The sequence below is a fragment of the Phasianus colchicus genome, chromosome Z (genome assembly GCF_987193195.1).
Source record: "Phasianus colchicus chromosome Z, bPhaCol1.hap1.1, whole genome shotgun sequence".
In the NCBI taxonomy this organism is placed as follows: domain Eukaryota; kingdom Metazoa; phylum Chordata; class Aves; order Galliformes; family Phasianidae; genus Phasianus; species Phasianus colchicus.
The window spans coordinates 59,076,848-59,102,485 of record NC_143476.1 but is presented as its reverse complement, the minus strand read 5'-3'; the positions used below and the strand labels follow the sequence as shown (position 1 = coordinate 59,102,485).

Genomic DNA, 25,638 nt, shown 5'->3' with positions numbered 1-25,638 from the left:
AGTGTTTTCTGCTGTTCAAAGGAACCTCCTGTATTTCACTTTGTGCCCATTAGTACTTCTTCTGTTGCCAGGCACTGCTGAAAAGAGCTTGGCTCTGTCATCTTTGCACCTTCTCTTCATGTGTTCATACACTTTGCTGATATTTCCCCTGAGCCTTCTTTTCACTAAGCAGTCACAGCAACAGAAATGTGAGTTGCTTTACATTATTTAGGAGGACACTAATTACATCAGCAGTTCTTACACTCTTAAGTGGCATCGGTTCAAGTATAAAGAAATATTTGAGCCACCACAACATAGGAATGAGCATCTAATAATCTACACCCAACTACAGTTTCAAAATACTTTTAATTCAAATCTCAGCTAATCAGCAACATAAGGAGCAGAGCTGAAGTGATAAAAGTACTTGAACAATTTCATATCTTTCATACGAGATTCAGTGTAATTTTGTACTGAACTACTTAAAATCACTAGCAGATTAGGCAAAGGGACAAGAAGTCATTACAGCACATCTAGAAAAGTACAAACAGTACTTAAAAACCTTCAGCCAACCAAACAAAATTACCGATGCTGATTTGTGAGCTTACAGGCTTTGTTCAATCTAATTTTGTCTGCTTTTATAAGATACTGAATTTACTTATCATCAGGCTTCCTTAGATTTTGCCTTTACTTTTCCCTGTACAACACTGAAGAAGTAGCTGTTGTGTTTTCTGTTCATTTATTTATTAGAGCAAATGAGACTCTCGGCTTCTGCATGACTGCAAGAAGCATTATCCACTATCATGAGATCATCACAAGGAGAAGAGGCTGCCCTTTGAGCTGTCCTGCAAGCTCCCTCACCCTCCAGACTCCAAACTGGGAAGCTTGCATAGGGCCCCAGAAGAGTACACAGCAACATATAACTTTCAGACATGTTCTTCTAAATATGAAGAACATATTTAATTCCTGCTTTGCACATGTGCACACACAAACAAAAAAAAAAAAAAAAAAGAAAGAAACAGAATAGTGCAATAACTATGGAAACTTGTATTAAATTGTTGCTGATGAATATCAAAGAATCATGGACTCGTCGGACTTTGAAGGAACCTCTGGGGATCTCATCAAGTCGAAGCCCCCTGACAAAAGCAGGTTCCCTATAGTAAGTTAGACAAGAAAGAATCCAGATGGATTTGGAGTACCTCTAGAGAAGGAGACTCCACAACCTCTCTTGGCCAGCCTGCACCTGCGCTCTATCACCCTCACGGTAAAGAAGTTCTTCCTCGTGTTTGTGTGGAACTTCCTGTGTTCCAGTTTGTGATTGCTGTCCCTCGTCCTGTCACTGTACACCACTGAAAAGAGCCTGGCACCGTCCATTTGACTCAGGCACTTGAGATACTTATGAACTGTGATGAGATCCCTTCTCAGCCTTCTCTTCTCAAGTCTGAACAGTCCCAGGTCTTTCAGGCTTTCCTTGAGCAGGAGATGCTCCAGGCTCCTAATCAACTTTGTAGACCTTCATTGGACTCTCTCTAGAACGCCTCTGTTTCCGTGTTTTCTGAACTGGAGAGCCTGGAACTGGACATGGTACTCCACAATTGGCCTCACCGAGACAGAGTAGACAGGCAGAGTAACCTCCCTTGTCCTGCTGGCTATGCTCTTTCTGATGCCCTCCAGGATACCATCAGCCTTCTTCTTGGCCACAAGGGCACACTTCTGGCTCATGGTCAACCTCTTGTCCACCAGGACACCAAGGTTCTTCTCCACAGCGTTCCTTTCCTGACCTCTACCTGTACTGAGGTGTGAGGTGATTCCATCCCAGGTGTAGGACTCTACACTTGCCCTTGTAGAACCTTGTAAGGCTCCTCCCTGCCCAACGCTCTAATCTTTCTAGATCTCAGTGAATGGTAGCACAGCCTTCTGGTCTGTCAGTCAGTCTTCCCAACTTTGCATCATCAGCGTACTTAAGGGTGCAGTCTATCCTTTCATCCAAGTCATTGATAAGGATGTTGAACAGGACCTGACCCAGTACTGACCCCTAGGAAACATCAATAATTATACGCCTCCAATGAGACACTGCACCACTGATCACAACTCTCTGAGTTCTTCCAGTCTCCCCTTTCTCAGTCAGCCTTACTATCTGCTATTCTATCACATGCTTCTTTTCCATCATTACAAGAATTTTGTGGATGACAGCGTCTAAAGCCTTGCTGAAGTCAAGGTAGACAACATCCACTGCTCTCCCTCATTTCCAGTCATGTCTTGAAATCATAGTTGGCCACCATTTTGGTTGATCTACTCCTTGTGGTGCAAGTTTTCTGTCAGACCGTTTCTCTAACTTGTCAAGGGACTTCTGCATGGTAGCAGAGCCTTGAACCTTCAATTCCTAGTTTTGCCATCAACATCACAGTATGGATATACTCTGTCCTTTCGTCCTGATCATTAATAAATCATAGAATCATTTGAGTTGGAAGGGACCCTAAAGGATCATACAGTTCAACTCTCCTGCATTGAGCAGGACATGTACAGTTAGATGAGGTTGCTCAGAGCTCTGTCCAGCAAGACCTTGAATGTCTTGAGAGGTTGCTACCTCTCTGGGCAACCTGACCTTGTTCCTCACCACTTTTATTGTAAAAGACATTTCCTTATATTTAGTCTGCATCTCAGTTGGCTTTCTGGGTACATTGCTGACTCATGTCCATCCTGCCATCCACCAGTAGCCCAAGTCCTTTTCTGTGACGCTGTGCTCTATCTTTTCATCTCCAACCCCGAGTTGGTAGTGGAGGTTGCCATGAGTCTGGTGCAAGACCTTTAAGTTAGCTTTATTGAACCTCATGAGGTTCTTCTGGGCTCACTTCTGGAGCTTGTCTAGGTCCTTCTGGATAGCGTCCAATCCTTTGGGCATGTTGACTGCACCTACTGCTTGGTGTTATTCAAAAACTTGCTGAGGGTACACTTGATCACACCATCAGTGTCGTTGATGAAGATATTAAAGAGCATTGATCCCAGTACTGAATCAGGCACCACTTGTCTCTGATCTCCATCTGCATCTTGAGCTATTGACCACCACTCTCTGGGTATGATCTTGCAACCTGTTCCTCGTATCGAAAATTCCACCAACCAAATCCATATCTTTCAAATTTGGAGAGAAGGATGTGATAGGGAACTATGTGAAATTTCATAAGTCTAGATGAATTTCCTCCAACTTCTGATTGCTTTTACTAACGGACTTCTTTGTTTTAAAGGAGGTGTAGATTGTTTAGGCAGCAGAATAAATTACAGTTTCAAGAGCTTTCCTTCTTTTGATTTGTTCACAATAACGCTTATGAACCTGCTATTTGACTAGAAGCACTCATTAAATTTTAATAACCTTTTTATTTTGTATTGTTTTATTTTTCTATTATTAGGCTGTGATGGCTGTAGATCTAATTTGTCATATTTCTAGTGCTTCTATGCACATTGTATTTATTAAACAGCAGGCTATTCCTGCATTTCTACCATATCCTTACCTGAAAGAAGATACCTGCAGAAGAATCTTGTGGGGATGTGTGTGCTTTAATATGCTTTTAAGGAGGATCTCCTGCAATGGCAGAGTTTGAATCTGTAGCGTATGATTCCATGAGATTGCTGTCTGAGTTTGCAAACTAAAATTAAAATTGGTCAAAAATCTAAAATTGATTGTGTGTGATACAGCTCCAATCTATAAATGGAGAGAGACTGGAAACTAGATAGATTAGTTACTAGATACAGTAACTAGTATTGAGGAAAAGATGCAGCCAGAGGAAGGAGAGCTTGGCAACACAATGGGAAGAATTCAGTGGTGTAGAGAATGGAAGCTAGTTTTTTGGTGATTGTGGCAGCTGAAGCATGTCACAGTAAAATGATTTAATACAGATTCCAATAGTGTATCATTGATGGGATTGTGTAATTTGATGTCAGATGCTAGAGCTGTACATAAAAGCTATAAACAGTGGTGGTAGCATTCTGACCTTGCCTCATCAAATTGCTGAGGTGCCACTGGACTGTTTTCTGAATCTGTGGATTGTTCTTGGTGGTTTGGAGCCAGCTGGCTTAGAGAGCAAAGTAGTGAAAATCATTCTCAATTATTTTCTTTCTGGGTTTGTTCTTTGTTCGTCTAAGGGAAAAGATATTATTTTTGTCATTAACTTGCAAATACATTGCTTACAGAACTGTCAGTTTTGACAGTAATAACACTAGAAATTCTATTCTGCGAAGTACAGGTAGCAACAATTCGAACTTACATGTTGCAGTCTACCAATCTATTACCTCTAGAAAGGTGAGATTGTCCAGTCATTTTCTCTTGGTTTTACCTTCCTCCTCATGCATCATATAGAGATTTCAGTTGCAACAGTAACATTTTTGTGAGAATGTTATTTTACTAGGAATTCGAGTGGCCACTTGTCAGTTGATTGTACAAATCCATGGAGATTATGGAGGCAAAAAAAGACAAACAAATGATAATGCTTGTAGATTTACATGTGTGTAAGCTGGTGTTTCTCACAGAAACAGCAACAAAACCCTAGAAGGGCAGCATGGGATATCTGAGGGTTCTTGAGCAATATGAGAGTTCTTTTGTAGTCTGTTTAGAGTTTATCCTGAAATGCTTAGAAGCCCAGTTAAAATGACTGTAAATAGTAGATAATATTCCTCATGCAGTAAATATGGTACATATGATTATTTACTACTGAAAGTTAATTTAACTTTTTTTTGTACTGAGATAATTCAACTGGTTAAAGATGTTCATTTTTTTAAGATATTACTGAAAATCTAATGTAATTAATTTAGAAATGTAAGTAATATAGTCTTTGATTGCTATTTAACTTAATAAATCTGACTCCTTTGATCTTGGTGGATGAATTGTGATACCGCTGTTATTACGGACATTTTTATTTTCTGTGGCTAGTATCATTAAGTCATAGAATCAGAATCGGCTTGGCTGGAGAAGACCTCAAGTTCAGTTATCAACTTGACCTACCAAGCTTCTTCACTAACTCGTGTCCTTTAGCACCACAGAATCATGAAGCAGTAGTTAAAAACTTTTCTTAGTAGTGTTGTGACACATACACAGTTTCTAATTTTATAGTTTTTATAATTAATGTCTTTACGTGAATATATCATTTTCCTAGAATTTGATTTGCTCTTCTTCCAAAGGCTTACTGCTGCAGATATTTTTTCATTCTCCTTTTTGCTTTGAAAACATTTCCTTCCTGATCTAATATATAATATTTGTGTGTGCGCAAGAAATTGATCACTGGGTGCTGTCATCTATGGCTTTTTTCTTTTTCCCTCTTCTTTGTTTCTTATTTAAAATACGGTGAGATTTTGAAAGAATACATTAAAGTAACATAAACTATTACTTGAGAGGACAAAATGGGAACTGAAATTCAACTCTTCTATTCATGAAACTGATAGATTAAATTATCTTCTTCTGTTTATCTTAGATGATGAAATTATAGATGAACAAAAGTAGCAATAAACATTTTTTTTGTCTTTATAGCACTTCTAATTAATTTGGTTTCAATTTTGATCCGATGCAACTAAAGCTAATCTTTTTGTCCTAGACCTTGTAATATTTCAAAACCTTATCAACTGATTATACTCCAGAGTGGTTAAAACAGGACTAGCTTGCCTCATTATGTCCATTTGAAAATCTTCAGCTTGTTGTACCAATCTATACTAAAGCCTCCTTAAGGGGTCCAATTGAAAGAAGCATCATTCTACCGTCAAGCATTAATTAATGCTAATAATTTTTTTCTTAAATTTTGTATCTTCGCTTGATTATTTTTCTTTGCAATAATATGCTGCTGTTAGATTAAGACCAACATATACGTTTATTATTGCCATCCTAACATTTTATTTCCAGTTGCATGTAGCATTGCTTATTCTTGTGTAATGGAGGACATGAGAATAATTTCAGTAATAGGAGATTCAGCTAATTGTGTCAGCAGTGATGAGATTATGTGGAGTTTGTAAACTTTGCAAGAAAGTTTCTCCAGTGAATAAGACCAAAAAATATTGCAATCAAATGTGCATTTAGTGTACTATATTTGTTTTAGTGAAACAATTTTTTTTACATTGTAAGGTTAGTTTAATTTTGAGAAGATTAAGCTGAATTTTATTTCCCCTTGAAGGACATAGTAGACGAAGATTCTTTTCATGTATCAGGACTTTTTTATTTGAAATACAGGGAGGTTTGCTCAAGTTCAAGACAGAAGTAGTAGAAAGAAGCATGATGTGCCTTTTGAGTTTAGGTACTGCCTATATGAATCTGCTGACCACCCTTAAGAAGGGGCTTGTCAGAGGAGTTAGTTATAGCAACAGCTGTTCTTCATTCCTGCACCTGATCTGGCAATGTTGATGTATGTGAGGTAATGAAATACTGCTGTGTTAGGACTAAACACTTTTGGGTGTCCTTTTCTGCAGATCTCACAGTCATACCCAGTTCCAGAGATAAAGACTTGAATTGATCTTCTGCAGGCCTTGCAGGTGTAGGAAAAATAAAACCAATGCTCTCAAGATCATGCTCTGCAATGAAGAGAAGAGAGAAGCTCAGCTTAGTAGATTATTGGTTTTGATTTGAAATAAGTAGGATGAAAGAAAGAAGTGGGATTTTCTACTGCCTGACCTGGAGGGCTGGACTGCTGCTTTGCATCATTTCAAAACATAGCTGCTAAGTAGAGAAGATGGAGTAGAGAAAGAATCAATAGGTTAGGCTGTGCTGCTTTGCTGTGCAGTGTTAGAGTTACCATAGAAAATCTAATCTGACCTGTTGTTGAGACCCACTAGACAAAAGAGGAAAGGGTTAAGGTGATGTTAGTGGTGATATGGCAAGATTGTCATGTGGATTGCTTTGTCATCGTTGTGGTTACCCTTAGAGGTAAAACAGGCAGATTTTCAGCACTGCTGCCTGTTATCAGAATTAAAATTGTGTTCTTGTGAAAAGGTTCCTCTACGTGGAAGGAACTTATGACTCTTGTGTCAGAGACAGCAAACCTGTTTATGGTAACTGTGCCAGAAGCAATATTTGGCTTCCACTATCAGTACTAAAACACAGCTGCTGGCAACACTTGTGTTACACATGAGCAGGAGAGGGTAAGGAGTAAAGGTAAGGAAAGAAGAGAGTAGCAAAACTTTGTTTTTTATGAGTGAGCAAAAGTAAGCTCTGCTGGGTAGCTGTTACGAGGAGCTTAGTTGGAAAGCAGTGGTACACATAATGTTTTGTTGGTGCTGTCACGTACTTAGATTGCTGGCAATAAATAGTCATTTTCATGCTAGTGAATGTGAGATGCTGGAGTTGCAAGGCTATATGATGTCACTACATGAATTCCTGCAGTATTTTATCGCATCTATTGAAACACTGAGAAATTCTGTTGGCTAAGTACAGTTAAGAAAGCAAACTTTGCTGAAGACACCGAATTAGTCATATTAAACTAGCCTAAAGAGGGCAGTGGGGAACAGTGTTTGTAATGGATTATACTCTATGAACTTACCTTAATCTGTGGGTTAGGTGAGAATTCAGGTGCAAGACTAACTAGTGACAGAGGAGTTGCAAAATGATGTAATTTACTCATATTTCTGATCTGCTTCTCTGTAAAACCATTTTACCTGATATTTTTTAAATGAAAGTGCTGTAAAGGATCTCCCTTTCTTCTTTCAACTGGAGAAAAGATCTGCCTTGTTTTTCTAGCTTGCAAAGGGTAGATAAAAACATTTGAATAGATGACAGAAGAGATTTCTTTCTTGTATACGTCTTCAACTTACTGTGTTTTCATTTACATCTATTGTTGGTAGAAACAGAAGTTCAAAATTCTTATTTATAATGGGGTTGGATTTGCTGATGTTTTTTGGCGGCTTCATACTTCTTTGTTTAGGTAAATCCTTAGAATTTTTTAATTTTGGAGTCTTGGAAAGTACAGAACAATATAAAAGCAAATGTTTGATGGTAGGGAAATTAAGCAGTCTCCTGCACTTCAATTCTCCTCTCCTTGCTGTTTTTTTTTTTTTTTCCTTTAAGATTGTTACAGCTTAAGGGCAAATATGAAAAATAGGAATTAATAATGAGATATGTATAATACTGTTGCACGAGTTACATTTTAATCCACTATACACGTCAGTTGTGTTTTTTCTTCCCCTTGTTTTTTCCTGGCCTTGTCAGGAGTCAAGTTCTAAGTTGAACAGGTATCTGAATACAGTCATCCTTTGTTAAAGGTACTGTAAAACCAGGTAGCTTTGTCAGCATTTTAGTTTTAGAGTTGTATGCAGTAAAAAATAATTGCATTTTGTATCATAGATTGCTAGAGTCATTTTGACTATGAAAGGACAGCATACAGATTGCAAAATACCACATAAGCCATATATGAAAAACACCATGAATTATTTACATAGAATTTCTGTTTATCCTACATCAGAAAATAAAGACTGAATTTTTTTTGTTTGAATTTTTTTTTTTTTCTTTAGTTCTCTTCTTGTGAGGACACTGTACTTGAATATTGTTGAGAATATTATATGTTAAACATGCTTCTGACAGTTCAATTTTAGAAAAACAAGGAATAATGAAGTTGAAAAATATAAAGAGAAATTTGAGAATATGAGAAGGAAAGCTGTGAAGTGTTGCTGGTACATTTAATTCTTGCTAGGAAAAAAAAGAAAATTGGAAGGGAAGAGAGAAATTTAGGAGCATAAGTTGACCTCAAGTAGCTGATGTAGAAAAATGTGTGTTGAAAGTGGAGAGAATATACATGTAGATGTTGAAGGAGAAATTTTGAAAAAAAGCATTTTAAAAGAGAATATTTTCACTTTTATTTAATGGGTAATAGAATAGCGTATGTAGTAAATTAATTTCACTTAAGATGTCAGTTTCATTAAAAGTTGCTGTATTGGAATAAATACTTCACTTTTTTATTAGTTATCTTATTTGTGCTCATTTTTATCTTCTGTAGGGCACATTATAAGTATACTACTGCACTTTTCTTTAGTAGTGGAAATAGAATGCATGTCCTTTTATTACAGTCATAGATGGGGACTTAAATTGAAATGTAGAGCCTTCAGGTTTTTCATTAAAAGCTTCATCACACTTTATGGAGATCATTTGCCTTGTGGTATTTCTGTATCTTTAGCATCAGTAATGAAGGATATATGTTGTCTTTGTGTTTTCGTAGGATGATTTTTAAGATATCTTGATAAACTATCAGTAGATATGAGTTAACTAGTTGACATGAAATACACCCTCCTTTTATCTAGCTAGGCATACCAATTCAATGATATGGTCTGATCCAGTTTTGTATTGCAGTATCTTGGGTATCTTCCTCTTCTCAAAAACATCAATTCCCCCTCTTACGCACTGATAATAAGTATTTCATAGTTTCATAGTATTTCATGTTATTTCATAGTCCTTTCTCTGTACAAAATGTTATGTTTAAATATCTTTCATTGAAGAGTGGAAGTTCAGTGATGGTGTCTATGACAACACAGCATCAAATAGCATATACAATAACCAAGAGTTATGGACTTTTTTTTTTTTTGGAACAAACTCCTAATGTTGGAATTATATCTTTATTGTCATTTCCAGTGTCTTGCATAAAGTGCCATACTGTCTAAATTCCCGCTAGATAAAAATAAAATTTAGTTAAAAATGTGTATCTTTTTGTGTATTTATTCACAACAAATGTTGACTGAAAATTGTAGCAACCTTTTAAAAGACTCTGATGTGTTTCCTTTCAAAGTCAGAACTAAAAGAACTCTTTCCCATTGTTTTAAGCTATTTCTTAGAATGTGATTTTGCTTCTTTTGTGCTTGATATGAAAGTATTTAAATAAAAGTAGTTATTTCTAGTAAATAAATGGACATTATTGGGGTGAGGCAGGGGAAAACACCTTTATTTTGTTTTAGTTAAAGAGGTGCCATGGGAAAGAGTGAAAATTAACTCTAGAATGACATTTTTCCAAATATCAGATCAATTCTAGCAGATCACAGAGTTCTTTTTTTTTTCTTTTTTTCTTTTTCCTTTGTACACACTGTTGCCTGGAGTGTTCTGGACATTGACAGAATAGAATTGGTACTCTTTGGTTCTTCCCAGCTGAGTGCAACAGCAGATCTCTTTGGTTTTCCTTAGAGTGAATTCACATCTTTCTTGTATTTACAAGCTTGTCTATGGAGAAACCTCTGGAAGCGTCTTATTTATATTCAGAAGTTCTTGTGCTGTAGAATGTCAACAGCCTATTGAACTTTGCTGTTTTCCTGTTGTAGTCAAACAAGCACGACTGCAGTCAATGCAAAATTTGAGATTGTTCTTCTGTAGCATTAACCTGTATTTTATACTATCTAGACAAAAACTGTGGAAACTGCAGAACTTGGTAAATTCTTGACGTGTGTTTTTATGTGGCAAAATACTGTCATATGAATGGTTGCCCCATGTGCTTGATCATGTATATGTTGTTTTTCTGGTTCACTTGTCTCACTTGGCTACCAGGGTGGGATAGTCTTATAGGAGCGCTGCTTGTATTCTCTGCTGTAAGAAATGAATCTATACTCAATTCCTTTTACTGTAGATGTAATTCATTGTTAGAGGAAGCAAAATGTAAAAACAGCTGTGCAGGCAAAGGCAGGTGATAATTTATTTAATTGTCTGTATCTTGGAAATTCTTCTTTATGACTTATTTCTACCAAATAATAGCTCATGAGTAATACTCCTGTTTGCTGTTTATTTATTTTTTTTTCTTTCCTTATAAGCATATGATATGAACAGGTAGGATTGTAAAAGTTCAATTTGTTTGGAAGAAAAGATTAGAGCATGCAGAATGGCACTCAGGAAATGCCTTGAAATATAATAGGATTTTTTCCATGCAAGTATAGCTTACCTAAGTAATGCTTCAATGCTGCATAGTAGATGACTTTGTAGGAAACCCAGGTGAGTTTGCTGCTCAGTGATTGATATGGTGTAGTTGCCATTTGATTGATTTAAAGTCTTACGTGGGTCAATTGTGGGGATAAGTAATTAGTGTGCAAGTCTTATTCAAGATTATCTGTCTGATTATGCTGCAAAGTATGTGAAGTAAGTAGCTTATTTGAGTTTAAAATTCCATTCTAGCAGTATTGAACAAGCACTTGAAATAACTTCTTTCACTTCTGCAGTATTTTCGTGCCTTTGTTATTATCCACACTACTGGAAAGCATTGCATTATAAACTGGACCCAAAGATCTTTCTGATTTTGCTTTTTGAATGTATGCTATATATGAAACATATGTATGTATGTTAAGTATATGCATACACATGCATAACATACATGCTTAACATGCTTTATGTATATGCATAATTTCAACACAATTTAGCTTGTGTACACTAGAAGAGCTAGAGCTAAACTTCAAGATTTTGTGAGTGTATATTTGTGAATCTTGAACTCTACTGAACAGGTGTTTTTGGGTGGATAGTGTTCGTTCAGTATATTCTTGTCTTGTTAAATGTTAAACAAGCAATAATGAGGTAGAAGGAAGACTCAAAGGAGGCACTTACACGAATTCTGTTAGAACTAGGGGATTGGGAGGGAAGCAAACAAAGTAAATAATGCTTTCAGTGGTAATACAGATTCATACTTTTAAAAATTATGACTTAATGATTATTTGCTAGCAACAGTTTGTTCCTGTAACTGTAAAAACGTCTGAACAAATATTTTGCTTTTTGAAGTTAAGTCTGATGTCTGGAAGGTTCAGAATATGCAAGAAAGGAGTCTTTGATTAAGCTTATGTTTCTTAATTTCTCAGTCTCTTTTTTAATGTCTGCTTAATGCATGCTGTCTGTCTTCCAGTAAATCCATCCTACCTTCTAAGGGTAAAAATACGAATATTCTTATCAAGGAGACAAGAATTTAAAAGTTATAATAAATAAAAAAGCAAACAGAAAAAAAAAAAAAAAAAAAAACCAGAAGCCCGCATTGGCTGAGTTTGTTTTACATGGTTATGGAAAACTATTTCTAAGTAAATTAGAAAATTGCACAAGGTTTTTAGTACATTACCTATGTGCTTTTATGTTCATGCATTATACATGCATAAAGTTTTATTATGCATATATGCGTGCATATATATAAATCAAATCTGAAATACTTGGTGCATTCTTCTAAACTGGTCAGTAGTACTTCAACAATTTCATTATTTGAATGTTGTGAAATCAGAATAGCACGTTCGCACTGAATTTGTGGATAAATGGTAGCATCTGATGTAACAAATTATCGAATCCAAGAAGGATCATTCATTGTGTACATTTCTGAAGAAAGTTTCTTACACATTTCTGAATTCTGGCTTATTTTATTTTGTAAGAAAAGGAAGAATGATTATGAATCTCTAATTTTAGGTAAACATTAACTTTATTCTTTTTATTCAGAATGCCAGTGCTGTAGAATGGGTCTCTGCAGGGGAATTACTTATATTATAAAAATAAACAACTATGCTAGTGTTTTGAGGTTTAATTATCAAGTAAACAATGTTTTAAATAGAAACTAGTTCAATGTAGTCACATTTGAGTCTTAACGTGACAGAACTCTTTGTAAAAAGGTATTATTAATGAAATCCTCTGAGTATTTTTTGGCTGGTTTGTTGGTCAGTTTGAATTAATGGTATATGAGGAAAAATTCCAGTATGTCAGAATAAGGTTCCTGTATTTTCTTTCACTTCTCTTGATTTTGCTTTAATTTTTCTCTTCTCTTTAATTCAAGTTCATTCTTTTCCAGCTTCTATGGAGTTCTGTTAGAAAGTCTGTCATTTTGTATTTTCTTTGAATTCTACATGGCTTCTATTTTTTTCTTCATTTTTTTTTCCTTTATTTTTTTATTTTTTTAACTTCTTGATTTTGTTATGAAAAAATAAAATATCCCTCATGCCTCCCTACGCTGTTACTAGACATTATCTGTTCCTGGTTTGTTTTCAGTATTTGCTACACATGCTAGCTGTATTACATTCCCTTTCTCAGTATGTCAAACCAGTTTAAAGGTTTGTTCTTTCCTGAAAAATATTTTCACTTTGTAGTGCAGTGTTTTTCATTTTGTAATAAATGTGCCATATTAAGAACAAAGTTTGGATAGAAGTATTGTTCGGAAGGATAAATGAATAGGAATGGAGGAATGATGTATACAAAATATTTGAGGGTTGGTGGTAGGACAAAAAAGAGAATAATAATAAAAACATTTGCAAGAATGCTGAGGAGATGATGTGTAGAAAAGGAATAGAGATCTACACAAGAGAAGCAGGCATTTGTTGTAACTCAGAAGAAGTTAAAGATCTCTATCTCTGCTAAAAAGTAAAGGATGGAGTGGATGAAGGCAAAGATACAATCCACAAAAAGAAATTGTGATACATTTAATGACTAAGACTTTTTCTAAATACATAGATTGATGTCACTGCACATCTTTCTGCTGCCTTAGTATCACTGTAGCTCAATAGTGGTTTAAATGATAATAAAGAAACAACTCTGACCAGTCTTTATTTTAAAATCATCTGTGTGAAATTAATGCTTTTTATATGTTTTAACTTGAGGAATACTGAAAAAAAAGTTGTTTTTAATGTTAAACTAGTTGTTAGATGTTTCAGCGTAATGCCTAGGAGGACACAGAATAACATTTCTATCTCATGGATAAGCTGGTATTTAGAACCGGATTTTCAAAATTGCCCCATCTTGCCCCAGTGAGGACTGTGGATAACTTGCTGGTACAGCATGGGTGCTGTGGATACCATAGCACAGACACTGTAAAGCATTTAAGTAAGCTCTGCCCTTGCATAGCTTGCTTTGTATTCATGGCTGCTCCCTGTACTCCAATAGGTTTCTTTTGTAGGTGAATTAGTGTTTTTTGGTGACGTAGGTACTGATTGTACTAATGACGTAGGTACTGTTTGTCCTAACTTTCACATGCTGGTTTAAAAGTGGTGGTTATTGGATCAGTTTCAGCTGTATTATTTGATACACTTTTTTTTTTTCTTAATATGTTTTTCTTCTTTTTTTGTGTCTGACATTGTATGAAGCAGAATTAACCATTTGGGATTTGCAAACTTTATGAAGATACACATCTTTATGTTGACCATTTTTTAATGTTTCTGAATGTTTCATTTAGATAGTGTATTAAAGAGAAAGCAGTTGTATTTTTACCCTGAAACAACATCATCTTCCACAGTTATAGCATTATTACTATGAAAATGAAGTACATAAATGCTGTTTTGATTAGTGCAAGGGGCACAACAGTCTATGGAATTAAAACATGCTCCTGAGGAAAAATATGGAATGCTGCTCTATGTATTAAAAACTGGAGATGTTTTAATGCAAATGTCTCAAAAATAAAATGCAAGAATCTAACAAGAACTAAGAAAGTTCACACTGTTTTTTCTAATGGCACTGAGATTTTGCTATGTGGTAGTTCCCATTGTCTTGCTTACTTGAGCTGCAAATTCAGTTAGATGTAATTCCTTTCATACTGTGTTATAATCTTTTCTGGCTTCCTCAGTTAGTAATTTTTTCTCTACATGAATTTTGGAGAATTTTCATCTCTATGTTGTGGCTAGATTTTTGGTATGTTCAAAGTGCAAGTCAAAAACTATTTTTAATGTAATTCTCAACCACAAATATAATTTGTACAAATGACTGTCTTTGTCTAAGCTTGACTGGATGATTTCTGTTCATTTCTGCACTTAACGGATTTATTTTTCGGTAGCAGCAAATATTAGTTCCCCATTACTGTGTTTGATGTTTATGGTGCAGTTTTGGGTATGGTTGAAGTAGTACTGAAACGAAAAGAATGCTATAAAATTACATATAGTAGATTTTTACATAACTTAGGTCTAAAATGTTTTCAGTACATTCATGTTCTTTTTGTAATTGCTTCTTGTCTAGCAGATTTTTTTTTTTTTTTTTCTTAATAGAGGCTCTCAGGACAGCAGCAAGAGATAAATAACTTAATTCAGAGAAAAACTGCTGTGGATGAAGAAAATGCCTGTTTGAAGAATGAATTCAGTAATTTGAAGCAGAAATTTAAAGATAAAAGCCAAGAACTTAAGGTATATTGACTTGTACATAGTTTTATAAGACTGTAGCTTTGAAGTAGTTCTTTAAGCAGTGTCAGCCTTTGTGGCACAGAAAGTGACAAGCTTGGAGAAAAAATTGCCTTAGGCCTTGCTATACCTTACCATTTGCTCATATACGAACTCTGAGGAAGATGCTTTAAAGCCAGGAATCCAAGCTTTATAACTTTCAGATAAATAGTTAATGATGGAAATGGAGCAAAGAAAGTAGGAGTGTGAAGATGTGGCTTCTTGTAATTAGATTCTGATGGGACTGGCATTATTAATTGATAAAGCCGAGGTCTGGGAGGATATGTCTGTGTGGGTCTCAAAAATAGCTGGGGACAGCATCAAAGGCAGCTTGATCAATTAATGGGCTCTTTGCAAATGTGTACTCATCAAAGCTGTCATCCAGCTAAAAAATATGACCCTTCCACCTGCATGAAAGAGGCCAATAAAAGTACACAGGTGACCTTGGCCATCAAATATAGAAGAAGCTGCTGTGAGGGTAAAACTGCACAGTTTATATTTGCTGATTAGTTCTCACTTTTTTTGTTTATCGGCCCTTGTGGTACTGTTCTACAGGACACTGAGGAGTGTGCACAGAAGAAAGAAGAGCAAAACAGACTGGTTATAAAAAGCCTGGAGGAGGAAAATAAGGGATTAAATGCTTGCTGTGCTGACCTGCTAAATGACCTGGAGAAACTGAGGAAGCAGGAGGTACAATGGAAAGCAGAAAAATCTGGCAGTGATGCCAGAATAAAGGTATGAAGTGGAATGGATTCATGGATGTTATTTCAGAAATAACTTCTCCAGACATTTGCACTACAAGTTATTTTCTTTAAATAACAAGTTATATATTCAAATCTACCAGTGGGGACTTGCATTCATTTACATTCCTTCACTTAAAACCCACAGCTTTTTAAAAATTGATGTTGCAAAGCAGGAATCTGACTTCAAATAGTCATCTTAAAATGTAATCATTAAAAAAATAAAAGATACTGTATTTTAAGTTAAAATATATATGAAATAATAAAAGCTTAAAAGTATTGTCCATTCACAATTTTTTTTCTCAGTATATTATTTACTTGCCTATAATTTGGTTGCAGTAGACTTGATATTTGTTTTGGAAGAACACATTAAAACTTTAACAGCAGTTTTGAATAAATTGTGTTCTAAACTCCAGAGGGCTCCCCTCTGTGGAGGCCTTATTATTGAATATACTTATACTAAAAAGTTATTTCCATTGTATATGATAAAAAGAAAAAGGAAATAATTGGATACATTGTACAGAATATTGTATCTTTTATTTAAATGTTACTTTGTCCTGTTAGGAGAAAATTGCCAATTTCTATTCAATTTCTTATTTAAAAAAAAAAAAAAAAAAAGGTGCAAACATGGTATCAGAGTTCTTTATTTTGGCTTACATATATGTTAGTGGATCCTTTTATTAAAATGGCTAATGAATTCTTACAACACTGTTTTCTTTTATGCTATCAATATACATCACCTTCCAGTATATTAAATATAGCAAATGTGTAATCAGCATGTTGCCCAGAAACATCTTCTCCTCAACTTCACCCCCTCCAGCTTCCCCAGCAATTTAATTGTTTTGGTGACACTTCTGATTCTTTTACTAATCAAAAACCTTTGTACAGAGTTTCATTTAGATCTTTTAACATTAGAAGTTAAGTTCTTGCAAATCATAGCCTGTGGAATGGTTGTGGTGAAAAGATTATGTGATTTTTCAGAACAGTGATTGGCTTGCTGGCAGTTTGAGTGAAATGATTTAATGACTTAGAAGTGTTTTAACTTATTTCAAATTGTTTAAAGTATTGCTTGTAATATCTGCTAAATTACTGAAAATTATTGTTACCAACACTTTCAGTAAAAACAATGAAAATTCCTAATCTGTCCGTTCTCCTGGCTACTTTTTTTTTACTGCTTAAAAGAGAAAGGTGCATCATAGCTGTATAATTTCAGGGATTGGAATCTGTAGTGTTGATGCTTTGTATTGGGCTGACAATGAAGTCAAGATAGTGTGTCAGTGAGAAAGGTGCTTCCTGAGCCAACCAGGAATGACATGCAGCTGGATCTTGGTTCAAAATCAAGGAAGAGCTAATTGGGGAACTAATAATCAGTGGAAGCCATGGTAGTAGTGGATATGGAATTATGAATCTTAAGAGCCTGAGAAGATAAAAAGAGGACACTAGAAGATAAAAAGAGGACACTAGAAGATAAAAAGAGGATACACTACAGACCTAGAATTAAAGAGTGGGCTTTTCAGCTTGGGAAATAGGTGGAAATTCCCTGAGCCCTAAATGCTCAGGAAAAGCTGTTAAGACTTTAAAGACAGCCTCCTCCAAGCCCAGGTGTCTCCCACAGCTAGCTGGAAAACATATGGCTGCATCAGGAAAGCAGCTTGACTAAGCAGAACTCATCACTAAATACTAGTGTATGGCAGGCATTGAAAGCTACATAGGATGAATTCAGAAACATTGCGTGGGCACATAGGAGGAGTGGTAGCCCTTCTGCTGTTGAGGCTTGCAAGTGAGTACAGTTAATAAAAGTAATTTTTTGCACTACTGAAACTCAGAACAAGGAAAATGTGGGCCTTTTCCTGAAAGGAAGTATGGAATAATGGCAGGAAGCAGTAGATAAACCTTACAATACAGGCAGGGTTACAGAAGTACCTATCAGCAGCGGATTAAATGGGAGTTAGTAAAGAGTACTTGACTTACACTTGATATCCATGGGACCAGCTGAACTGCTTCCAAGGCTGCTGAGAAGGTTAATTCAGGTCCAATTAGTTGTGGAGGTCTCCAATGAAAAGCATGAAGCAAAACCAAAGATGGGTCAGACTCACTTCAGTCCTCAGAAAGTCTTATTGGAATCAATTTCTGGGCACATAATTGAGAAAACAACTATAAGCAATCAGCCTGGATTTCATTCTTGAACAACCCCATTATCTTTTGTGATAAAATAATTGCATCTGTGAACAACAGAACAGCAGTGAATGTGATTGACCTTAACTTTAGCAAGATTTTTTTTGCATTGTCTTGCAATTTTCTTGTACAGTCTAAGATGTTACAATTGGATGGATGAGTAGCAACATGTTAAAAAAAAAACAACAAACAAACAACTTTTTGAATACTTGAATTCAGAGGGCTGTGGCTAATAATGGTGGGTGATAATAAGTAGCATAATGCAGTTGGACCTATCTTGTCTAATGTCTTTATTAGTGACTTGGAGGAGGAAATAGCAGGCATGCTTGTCAGGTTTGCAAATGATTAAAAACTGAGGTGAGCAGTTGTACGGGAACTGCTGAATCACAGAGGCCTGAACCTCTGATTGATCACCTGAGGCGAGCAATGAGTCAGCCACAGGAGCTCAGGTGAAGGCAATTCACCTGTGCTGCTGGAAGGGGTGGAGCATGGCTCCACCTCTCCTAGACCCATTTAAGAGCTGACTACCCGTGGGGAAGGATCTCTTTTGGGAGATCCCTCCTTTGGAGTTTTGCAGCAAGTCCAGGACATGGGTAAGCATTCTATCTATTCTCTTTTGTATAATAATATGCTTAGCCAAACTCTCTTGTTTATTCCATAGCTATAACATCTGTACATTCATTGATTATACAGCAGTTGATGTGCTTGAGGATACGGCTGCTCTGGAGACCTTTACAGAAATGTGCTGCCTGTGGGGACCTGTGTGTGTGCAAGGCTGTGGGTTCTTGAAGGTACGGAGCCATATCGGAACTGTGCTTGGAGAGCTACAGCCTGTGGGAAACCTGCACAGAACAAGTTCAGGAAGGATGGCGTTCTGTGGGAGGGACCCCACATGGAGCAGGGGCAGAGTTACCGTGGGGGAGCTGCAGAGATGGTGTGTTAAGCACTGACTGTGGCCCCCATTCCCCTAGGTGGGAAGTAGAGGAGAGTAGATGAGGAAATTGATTTCAGTTTGCTCTTAGATTTCATGGCTCTGGTCCCTTAGCAATTGGCAGTAAATTACATGAGTCTCCCTCATCTCCAAGGCCAAGCTGGATGGGACTTTGAGCAACCTGGTCAGTAGGGAAGTGTCCCTGCCTATTATAGAGAGGTTGGAACTAGTTGATCTTAAAGGTCTCTTCCAGTCCAAACCATTCCATGATGCTATGATTATGCTGTGTCTGTTTTGTCCCTGATGGTAACTGAGAAGTATTTATTAGTGTCTTTATTTCAACCCGTGAGCTGTGTTGTTTTTCTTTTTTTGTTATATTTGCTTCCCCCCTCCTGAGGAGAAGGAGTGAGCAGTGAGAGAGTGGCCTAATAGAGCTTAGCTGCCCATTTGAGTTAAACCACCATATGCTGTGATCTTGATGCCCCCACTTGCATCTTGTTTTTCCTATGTGAGGTTAGACAAGTGACTGTACACCTCTTGGTAGTGGACAGTTTTAGGTGAAATTGATTATCTCACAGGATATTTGGAAGGGTTGAAAATCATTTTAAAAATCCTACCTGCAAGAGGAAAATGTTGTATGTGACATCTAGGAAGTAATATTATGTTGTCTCATAATTGTTTATCTGCATTTGGTGAAGTCTGCATTTGTAAAAGGCACGCAGTTGATTTTATAGTTCACCACCTTTTTTACATATAGTCTTCCTGTAAATATTTGTTAGAATATTTAAACCTAAATTTGAGTTTGTTTCTCTGTTCCTGACATTCCCTCTTTCTAACTCAATGCTCTCAGGAATCACTATATTGGATGGCAGATTGGCTCTTAACAGGATTGCTTACAAACAATAAAGAATAATAATTTTCCTTTTCTTGGAGACTAAATACAACATTATCATGCTATACTATAGTGGGTTACAGATTATGTTCTAATGCAATATAACATGCCCCTATAATGCTTTTATATAATTTATAAGCAGATTCAATAATGGTATTGTACTGTTGTTCTCAAGTGACTGTAGAAATGTTTATAGATAAAAATTGTTTGAATTTTTAAATGATACATATCCAAAAAGTGTTACATGTCACTTCTGCAGACTTACTACTAGAAACAGAACTGGGGGTCTGAAATTCAACTTGTAAAAGTGGAGAGGAAAAAACCAAACCTGCTATGTCTTGATTGTCCATTTAATTTAAATTTTAAAGAAGTGCCGACTAGTAGATTTTAAGGGAAGGTGATCTAAAAGGCAGTAGAATTGCATAGTGTTTTGTTATTTTCTAGTTGGCAAGATAGTTGTAAGAGTACCTCATGTCTGAAGGTTACTGCTTTTAAAGATGCAGTGAGAATTGTTCTCTTTTAAAATGAAGCATGCTGAGAAACAGATATCTCTGTCAAGAGGAGTCTGGAATTTTAGTTCCTATGAATAATTAGTTCTGTTAAGATGGGATCTTGAAAAAATGTTCTTAGTTCTGTCAATTCAGAACAACAACAACAAAAAATGAAAACAAAGAAATTGTGTTTAAAAGCAACTTCCCTTGCTATGTTTGAATCTACAAGTAAAACCTTAGTTTTAATTCACCTTGAGTTCAAAACCTCTGCAAAACGGAGCTTCTCCATGCCTTATCTATGTGTATTTCCTTTCATGTTTTTTTTTTTTATTTCAACTTGACTTTGAATTTTTGGAGTTTGTTCTTCAGTATGAAGTAAATGAAGTGCTTATGTAATGTTTTGCCTTTTGTTCTGCTGTATATCTTCATTCTGGTTTAGTTAGGGTCTTCACTTCTCATGGGTAAAGTGAGTAAGTGTTAACAGTGGACTCAGTTTTCATGCTATGCTTTCAGTACTGTTATGTAGAAGCATCATATCCTTTACTGTTGCTTTTATTTTTCTCAGAAACATGCATTTTCTTCCCCATAAAATATAACTGAGCCTCTAGGTATTTTGACTAACGGTATTTTTAAAAGCTTTTAATTTAGTATATTTCATAGTTCATTTTAAAATTTTGATTTCTTATCAATCAAAATGTACAATTCAAATTAATTTGAAAATCAATTTTAGGAGAATCCACATTTCAGTATGCCTGCTTACACAATTAAACTACTTTCTCAAGTATTGCATCAACTAAAAGACAATTAGTGAATTGAGGTAATTAAAGAAAATATTTAGGAATTGAACGTAAGAAGTTCAGAGGATTTCATAGTCTAGAATTACTGACTCTAGCACAAAGATTATACTGAATGCTTCACTATATGATATTACAGTATTTTTCTGTTTCATAGTATGCTGTTTTTAATTTCTACAATTGTATAGCTTTATAAAGTTGTATTTCAGACAAAATTATTTTCTACTTATTCTTTGCATCTTATCCTGCAGTGGATGATGGGAACTTCAAAGTTGGTGAGATCAGATTTTTTTCACTTTATTTATACCAGAAGTTCTGCAATTTGTTAGCGCAGTATAAATGATACACAGAGAGCATTTATTCACAAAAAATATAAGCTACTTTAAACTAACTTTAAAATTTTAAGTTGGCAATATTCATTTCACATAAGCCATCACTTCTTACCAGTGTGATAAAAACAATACTCAGGAGAAACCATAAATTATCTGACTTATTACATTGTAAACCTTATTAGACTTTATCATGTGTTGATAGAATGAACTTTCTCCTGTCATTCTAAATCTATTGTCTGAGAAAAGTAAATTTTGTTATCCAGCCTTTTGATAGAATGGTGACTGATCAATGGAAGAAACCAGATGTAATAATCTGAGAGTTATCATGAAACAAAGTTTTTTCTATTTCATTTATTCATTGCTATTTCTCCAAATTAAGGTTACTGTTTTTAACAGGATGTAATGATTAGTGTCAAAATTCAAAGAATTTGATTGTAGTGCAATTCTGATACATTCAGATATGTAACTTCTGTGCTATTTTAAATTAGAAAATTTGTTATTCACTGGTTAAGTGAATAATTTCAGGGAGTTATATTTCAGCATTTCACAATATTTTGATATTTGAGATACCATTGCTGAAAAGGAAATATGAGCACTTATTTCTTTAATTAAATCTATATTTAAGTGGAAGATATGAACACTGTCCTACTAGGAGATATTTATTTTAATTTACAGACAAATACAAGAATACTTGCCATACTGAGAATAAGTAATTATGAGTAGTGTAATAATGAAGTAGGTCTAAAGGCATTGCCACACTCTGAAACTCTGATCTAGATGCTGATGTACTATGTCTCTTTCCATTCGTGTGTCAGAACACCCTGGGAGAATCATATCATATTATAGAATCACAGAATAATCATACAAACTTCTTAAAGTCTAAAGTGCTATTCTAAGCACCTAGATTTCCAGAGAACTCTAGTTAAGATCACCATGTAGAGACACGTAATTCTTGTTTGGTTGAGCTGACTTGCTCTGCATGTCTGTATTTCCTGGATATATCTTCATACTGTGCTAACTTCTACAGTTAGACTTTCAGTAAAAAAGGAGTTATGACTTTGTTTTCAATGAGCAATTCCATTTTTTTTCCTTGTATACCATTTATTTTTCTAAATTAGAAGTGCAAAATCAGAGTATGAGTCTGACAAGGAGTCTCACAAAAAAATTATATCCAGGATTCTTAGTTCCTGTGTTAAATACTGTACGATCTTAAAAGCAGGGCTGGTTTTTAAGTAGGAACTTTTTTCCTGTTTGATACCAATGCAAAAAGCACTTTTTGATCAGTGGTTAAATGTTGTTGTATTGCTTTGCGAGGATTTTATTCTAGTCTGCTACAAATGAATTAGGTGAAACTTCTTAGAGTATGTGTCCACCTTAAATTTGACATGCCTTTTTTTTCCTGAATATCACATTTTCCAAGTATGCATATATACGTATTTATATTTGCTTAGAACACAATAACATATAAGTGTATGTATCTACACATATATGCCTAGACATGTAGATAATATCCATAATTTTTAGTAGATTTCAACTTTTTCCTGTATGTTACTTTTAATATATTCTAAATGTTTTCTTTGCAGACATTGGAAACCAATTTAACAGAGGCAAGAGAACAATTGAAAGAGTTAACCAGTAAATGCAGTAACTTGTCATCTCAGCTAGCTGTGAACCAGAAAGACCTCACCCAAAAAGAATGTGATATGAACAGGATTAAGTAAGTATTTCACGATTTGAAACTTAATATGAATTAATCTGAATCTTCTCAAGCAGTGTATTTTTATAGCATACTTTTCCACAAAATATAAAATATTGCTACTGAATGCATAGTAATAAATACAAACTCATTAATACTAATACTGGGTTTGAGAATGACCAATCTCCACTATAAGTAACAAAATGTAAGTGATGTCATCATTTAAATGGAGAGGGCAAATGCCCTAAACTTAGAAAAAAATTAAGCCTGGCTTTAACTTTTTAATTAGAGTAAAAACTGATAGAGTCAGCAAGAATCTACATAGGCCTGTGCTAAAAATTTGAAGTTATTTAAGCTTTATTCTAAGTCTTATACATCTTATTCTTACATTGGATTTCGAAGATAAATGTCATTTTCTTTGAGATATGGAAAAGAATGGAAAGAAGGAATGAATATATAAATTGAATAGACTACTGAAGCCCTCAAAATGATATAGATGACAAAAGTCAGATTGGTACCTGTAAGTGGATTGAGAGGAAGCTGTACATTCTTCTCTTCAGTATTCCCTCGTGCTGTGCTTGAATTGCTGTAGTTGGGATGCAGCTCATTTGTATGAATGTTCTACTTTCTAAATGGAGATTTATTTACAGTAAAAAGTCAGTATTAATCTTTCTGTAAACAACTAGAAATATGATCTTCCTAGTATTTGTTTACGACTACTGGAAAAAGTGGTATCTAGTTATTTTGATATTTAAAAGACTAAGTGGTTGAGTTCTCAATTTTCAAATAAAGTAAATAAGATTAATAAGAAAATTTTACTGAAAAAAACAAACCCTATCAGGTCTCCCTGGAGCCTTCTGCAGGCTGAACAGCCCCAGCTCTTTTAGCTTGTCCTCGTAAGAGAAGTGTTCCATCCCTTGGATCATTTTTTGTGGCCTTCCTCTGGACGCGCTACAACAGGTCCACATCTCTCCTGTATTGAGAACTCCACATCCAGATGCAGTTCTCCAGGTGAGGCCTTACCAGCACAAAGCAGAGAGAAGACTCACCTCCTTGCTCTGCTGGCCACTTTTCTTTTGATGCAGCCCAGAATACAGTTGGCTTTCTGGGCTGCGAGGGCACACTGCTGGTTCATGTCCATCTTGCCATCCACCAGTACCCCCAGGTCTCTCTCGGCAGGGCTGCTCTCATTTGTTTCATAAGTTTTTAATACTGATCTTTCCTAGAATTAGTTTTATGAAATTCCAATCAGTGTCATGCATTTTTCTTAATAACGTTTTATTTTTCCTGTAAGAATTCTTTGGTTTGTATTTAGCAGTTAAATATATATGTAAATTTTAAAATAAATTGTTTAGTCTCACCTTTCTTCTGTAGCTCAAAAGTCAGTTTATAAGATTTTTAGAAAAAGTTTTTGTCTAAGAAGTAGTGGTTTAACTCTGGATCAGCAGCTCAAACTCCTTTTTCTCTGTAAATGATCAGATTTCACTTTTGTTTTTATGTAAGGAACGGTATATTTTTCTGCAGTTCTAAAATGCTAATGTGGAAGTAATTAGATAAATATTTATAGTGTTTCAAGCAAAATCTTCTTAGGTTACTGTAATCTTACTTTTGTGTCTGAAATGAATTATTTCTGCTCTTCTGTTTTGACATTAAAAAAACCTGTTTTTCCTAGCAGGCTTTTGCCTGTGACTTGAAGAGTTCATTTAGGTTTCTGTAAATTTTTTTCATTGTACGCATCTTGAGATTCTACTCTAACAAAGTCGGTTGTTTTTGTTTTTTTTTTGGATTCAAACACTAGTCTGTGTATCATGATGTGTTTGGGGAAAAGGCCTACATATCTTCCAACTTTTGTGCTCAGCTGGAAGAGTATTCTGTTTTCACTTAATGTTGCTGATGGAGAATTTTTGCTTATATTTGTATTTATTTGGAGTGCATAGTATGCAACATTTTTACTACCTGTACTTACATTTGTATATATATATATCCCACCTGTATGTGTGAATGTACACATCTATAAAGAATGTTTTAGTTGTATGTGTGAGACACATATGTGAATATAGGCACATATATTTGTAGTGCCTATCATGACCTTTGTTACATCCAATGTGTAATTTTTAATTATTTATTCTGTTCCATGCTCATGTAGGGGTACCATTTTAAGTTGCAATTGACATTCTTAACCTGTAGTAACAGGCAGGTGTTCCTTCCATGGAGTGCTTAGTAGTTTGTTGATTTGAGTAAGCATGCTAGTAGATATTTTGGTCAGAAATTCGTTTTATTTTGTAGCTATTTTTCTGATTATCATGATGTTAATTTTGTATACTGCTAGAGAAGACTTTCCAGGATGGTGTCCTGGGATATTTGAGTTTGAGAATCTCTAATGATTGAGACTCCACAACCTTTCTGGGTAGCCTGTTGCAGTGTTTGGCCTGTGTTTACAAGATAAAAAATATTCTTCTTAGGTTGATTTTGTGATTTTGTTCTTTCTCTCTTTTCCCATCTCTGAGAAGAATCTATCTGCATCTTCTTT

General features: G+C 35.3%; 1 protein-coding gene across 6 annotated transcripts in view; it reads left to right on the top strand.

The window, feature by feature from the left end:
* The window catches only part of CNTLN (centlein), a 185,966-nt gene that overhangs the window by 31,961 nt on the left and 128,367 nt on the right, over positions 1-25,638 (top strand). For 4 of the 6 annotated variants that reach the window (XM_090130664.1, XM_090130661.1, XM_090130662.1 and 1 more), the window contains exons 5-7: positions 14,890-15,024; positions 15,613-15,792; positions 22,996-23,129. In XM_090130664.1, coding sequence (XP_089986790.1) covers positions 14,890-15,024; positions 15,613-15,792; positions 22,996-23,129 — 449 coding nt within the window. Of the gene's footprint in view, positions 1-14,889; positions 15,025-15,612; positions 15,793-16,411; positions 18,566-22,995; positions 23,130-24,013; positions 24,120-25,638 lie in introns of those variants that run through there. The other 2 variants (XM_090130665.1, XM_090130667.1) reach the window with 2 other exon arrangements.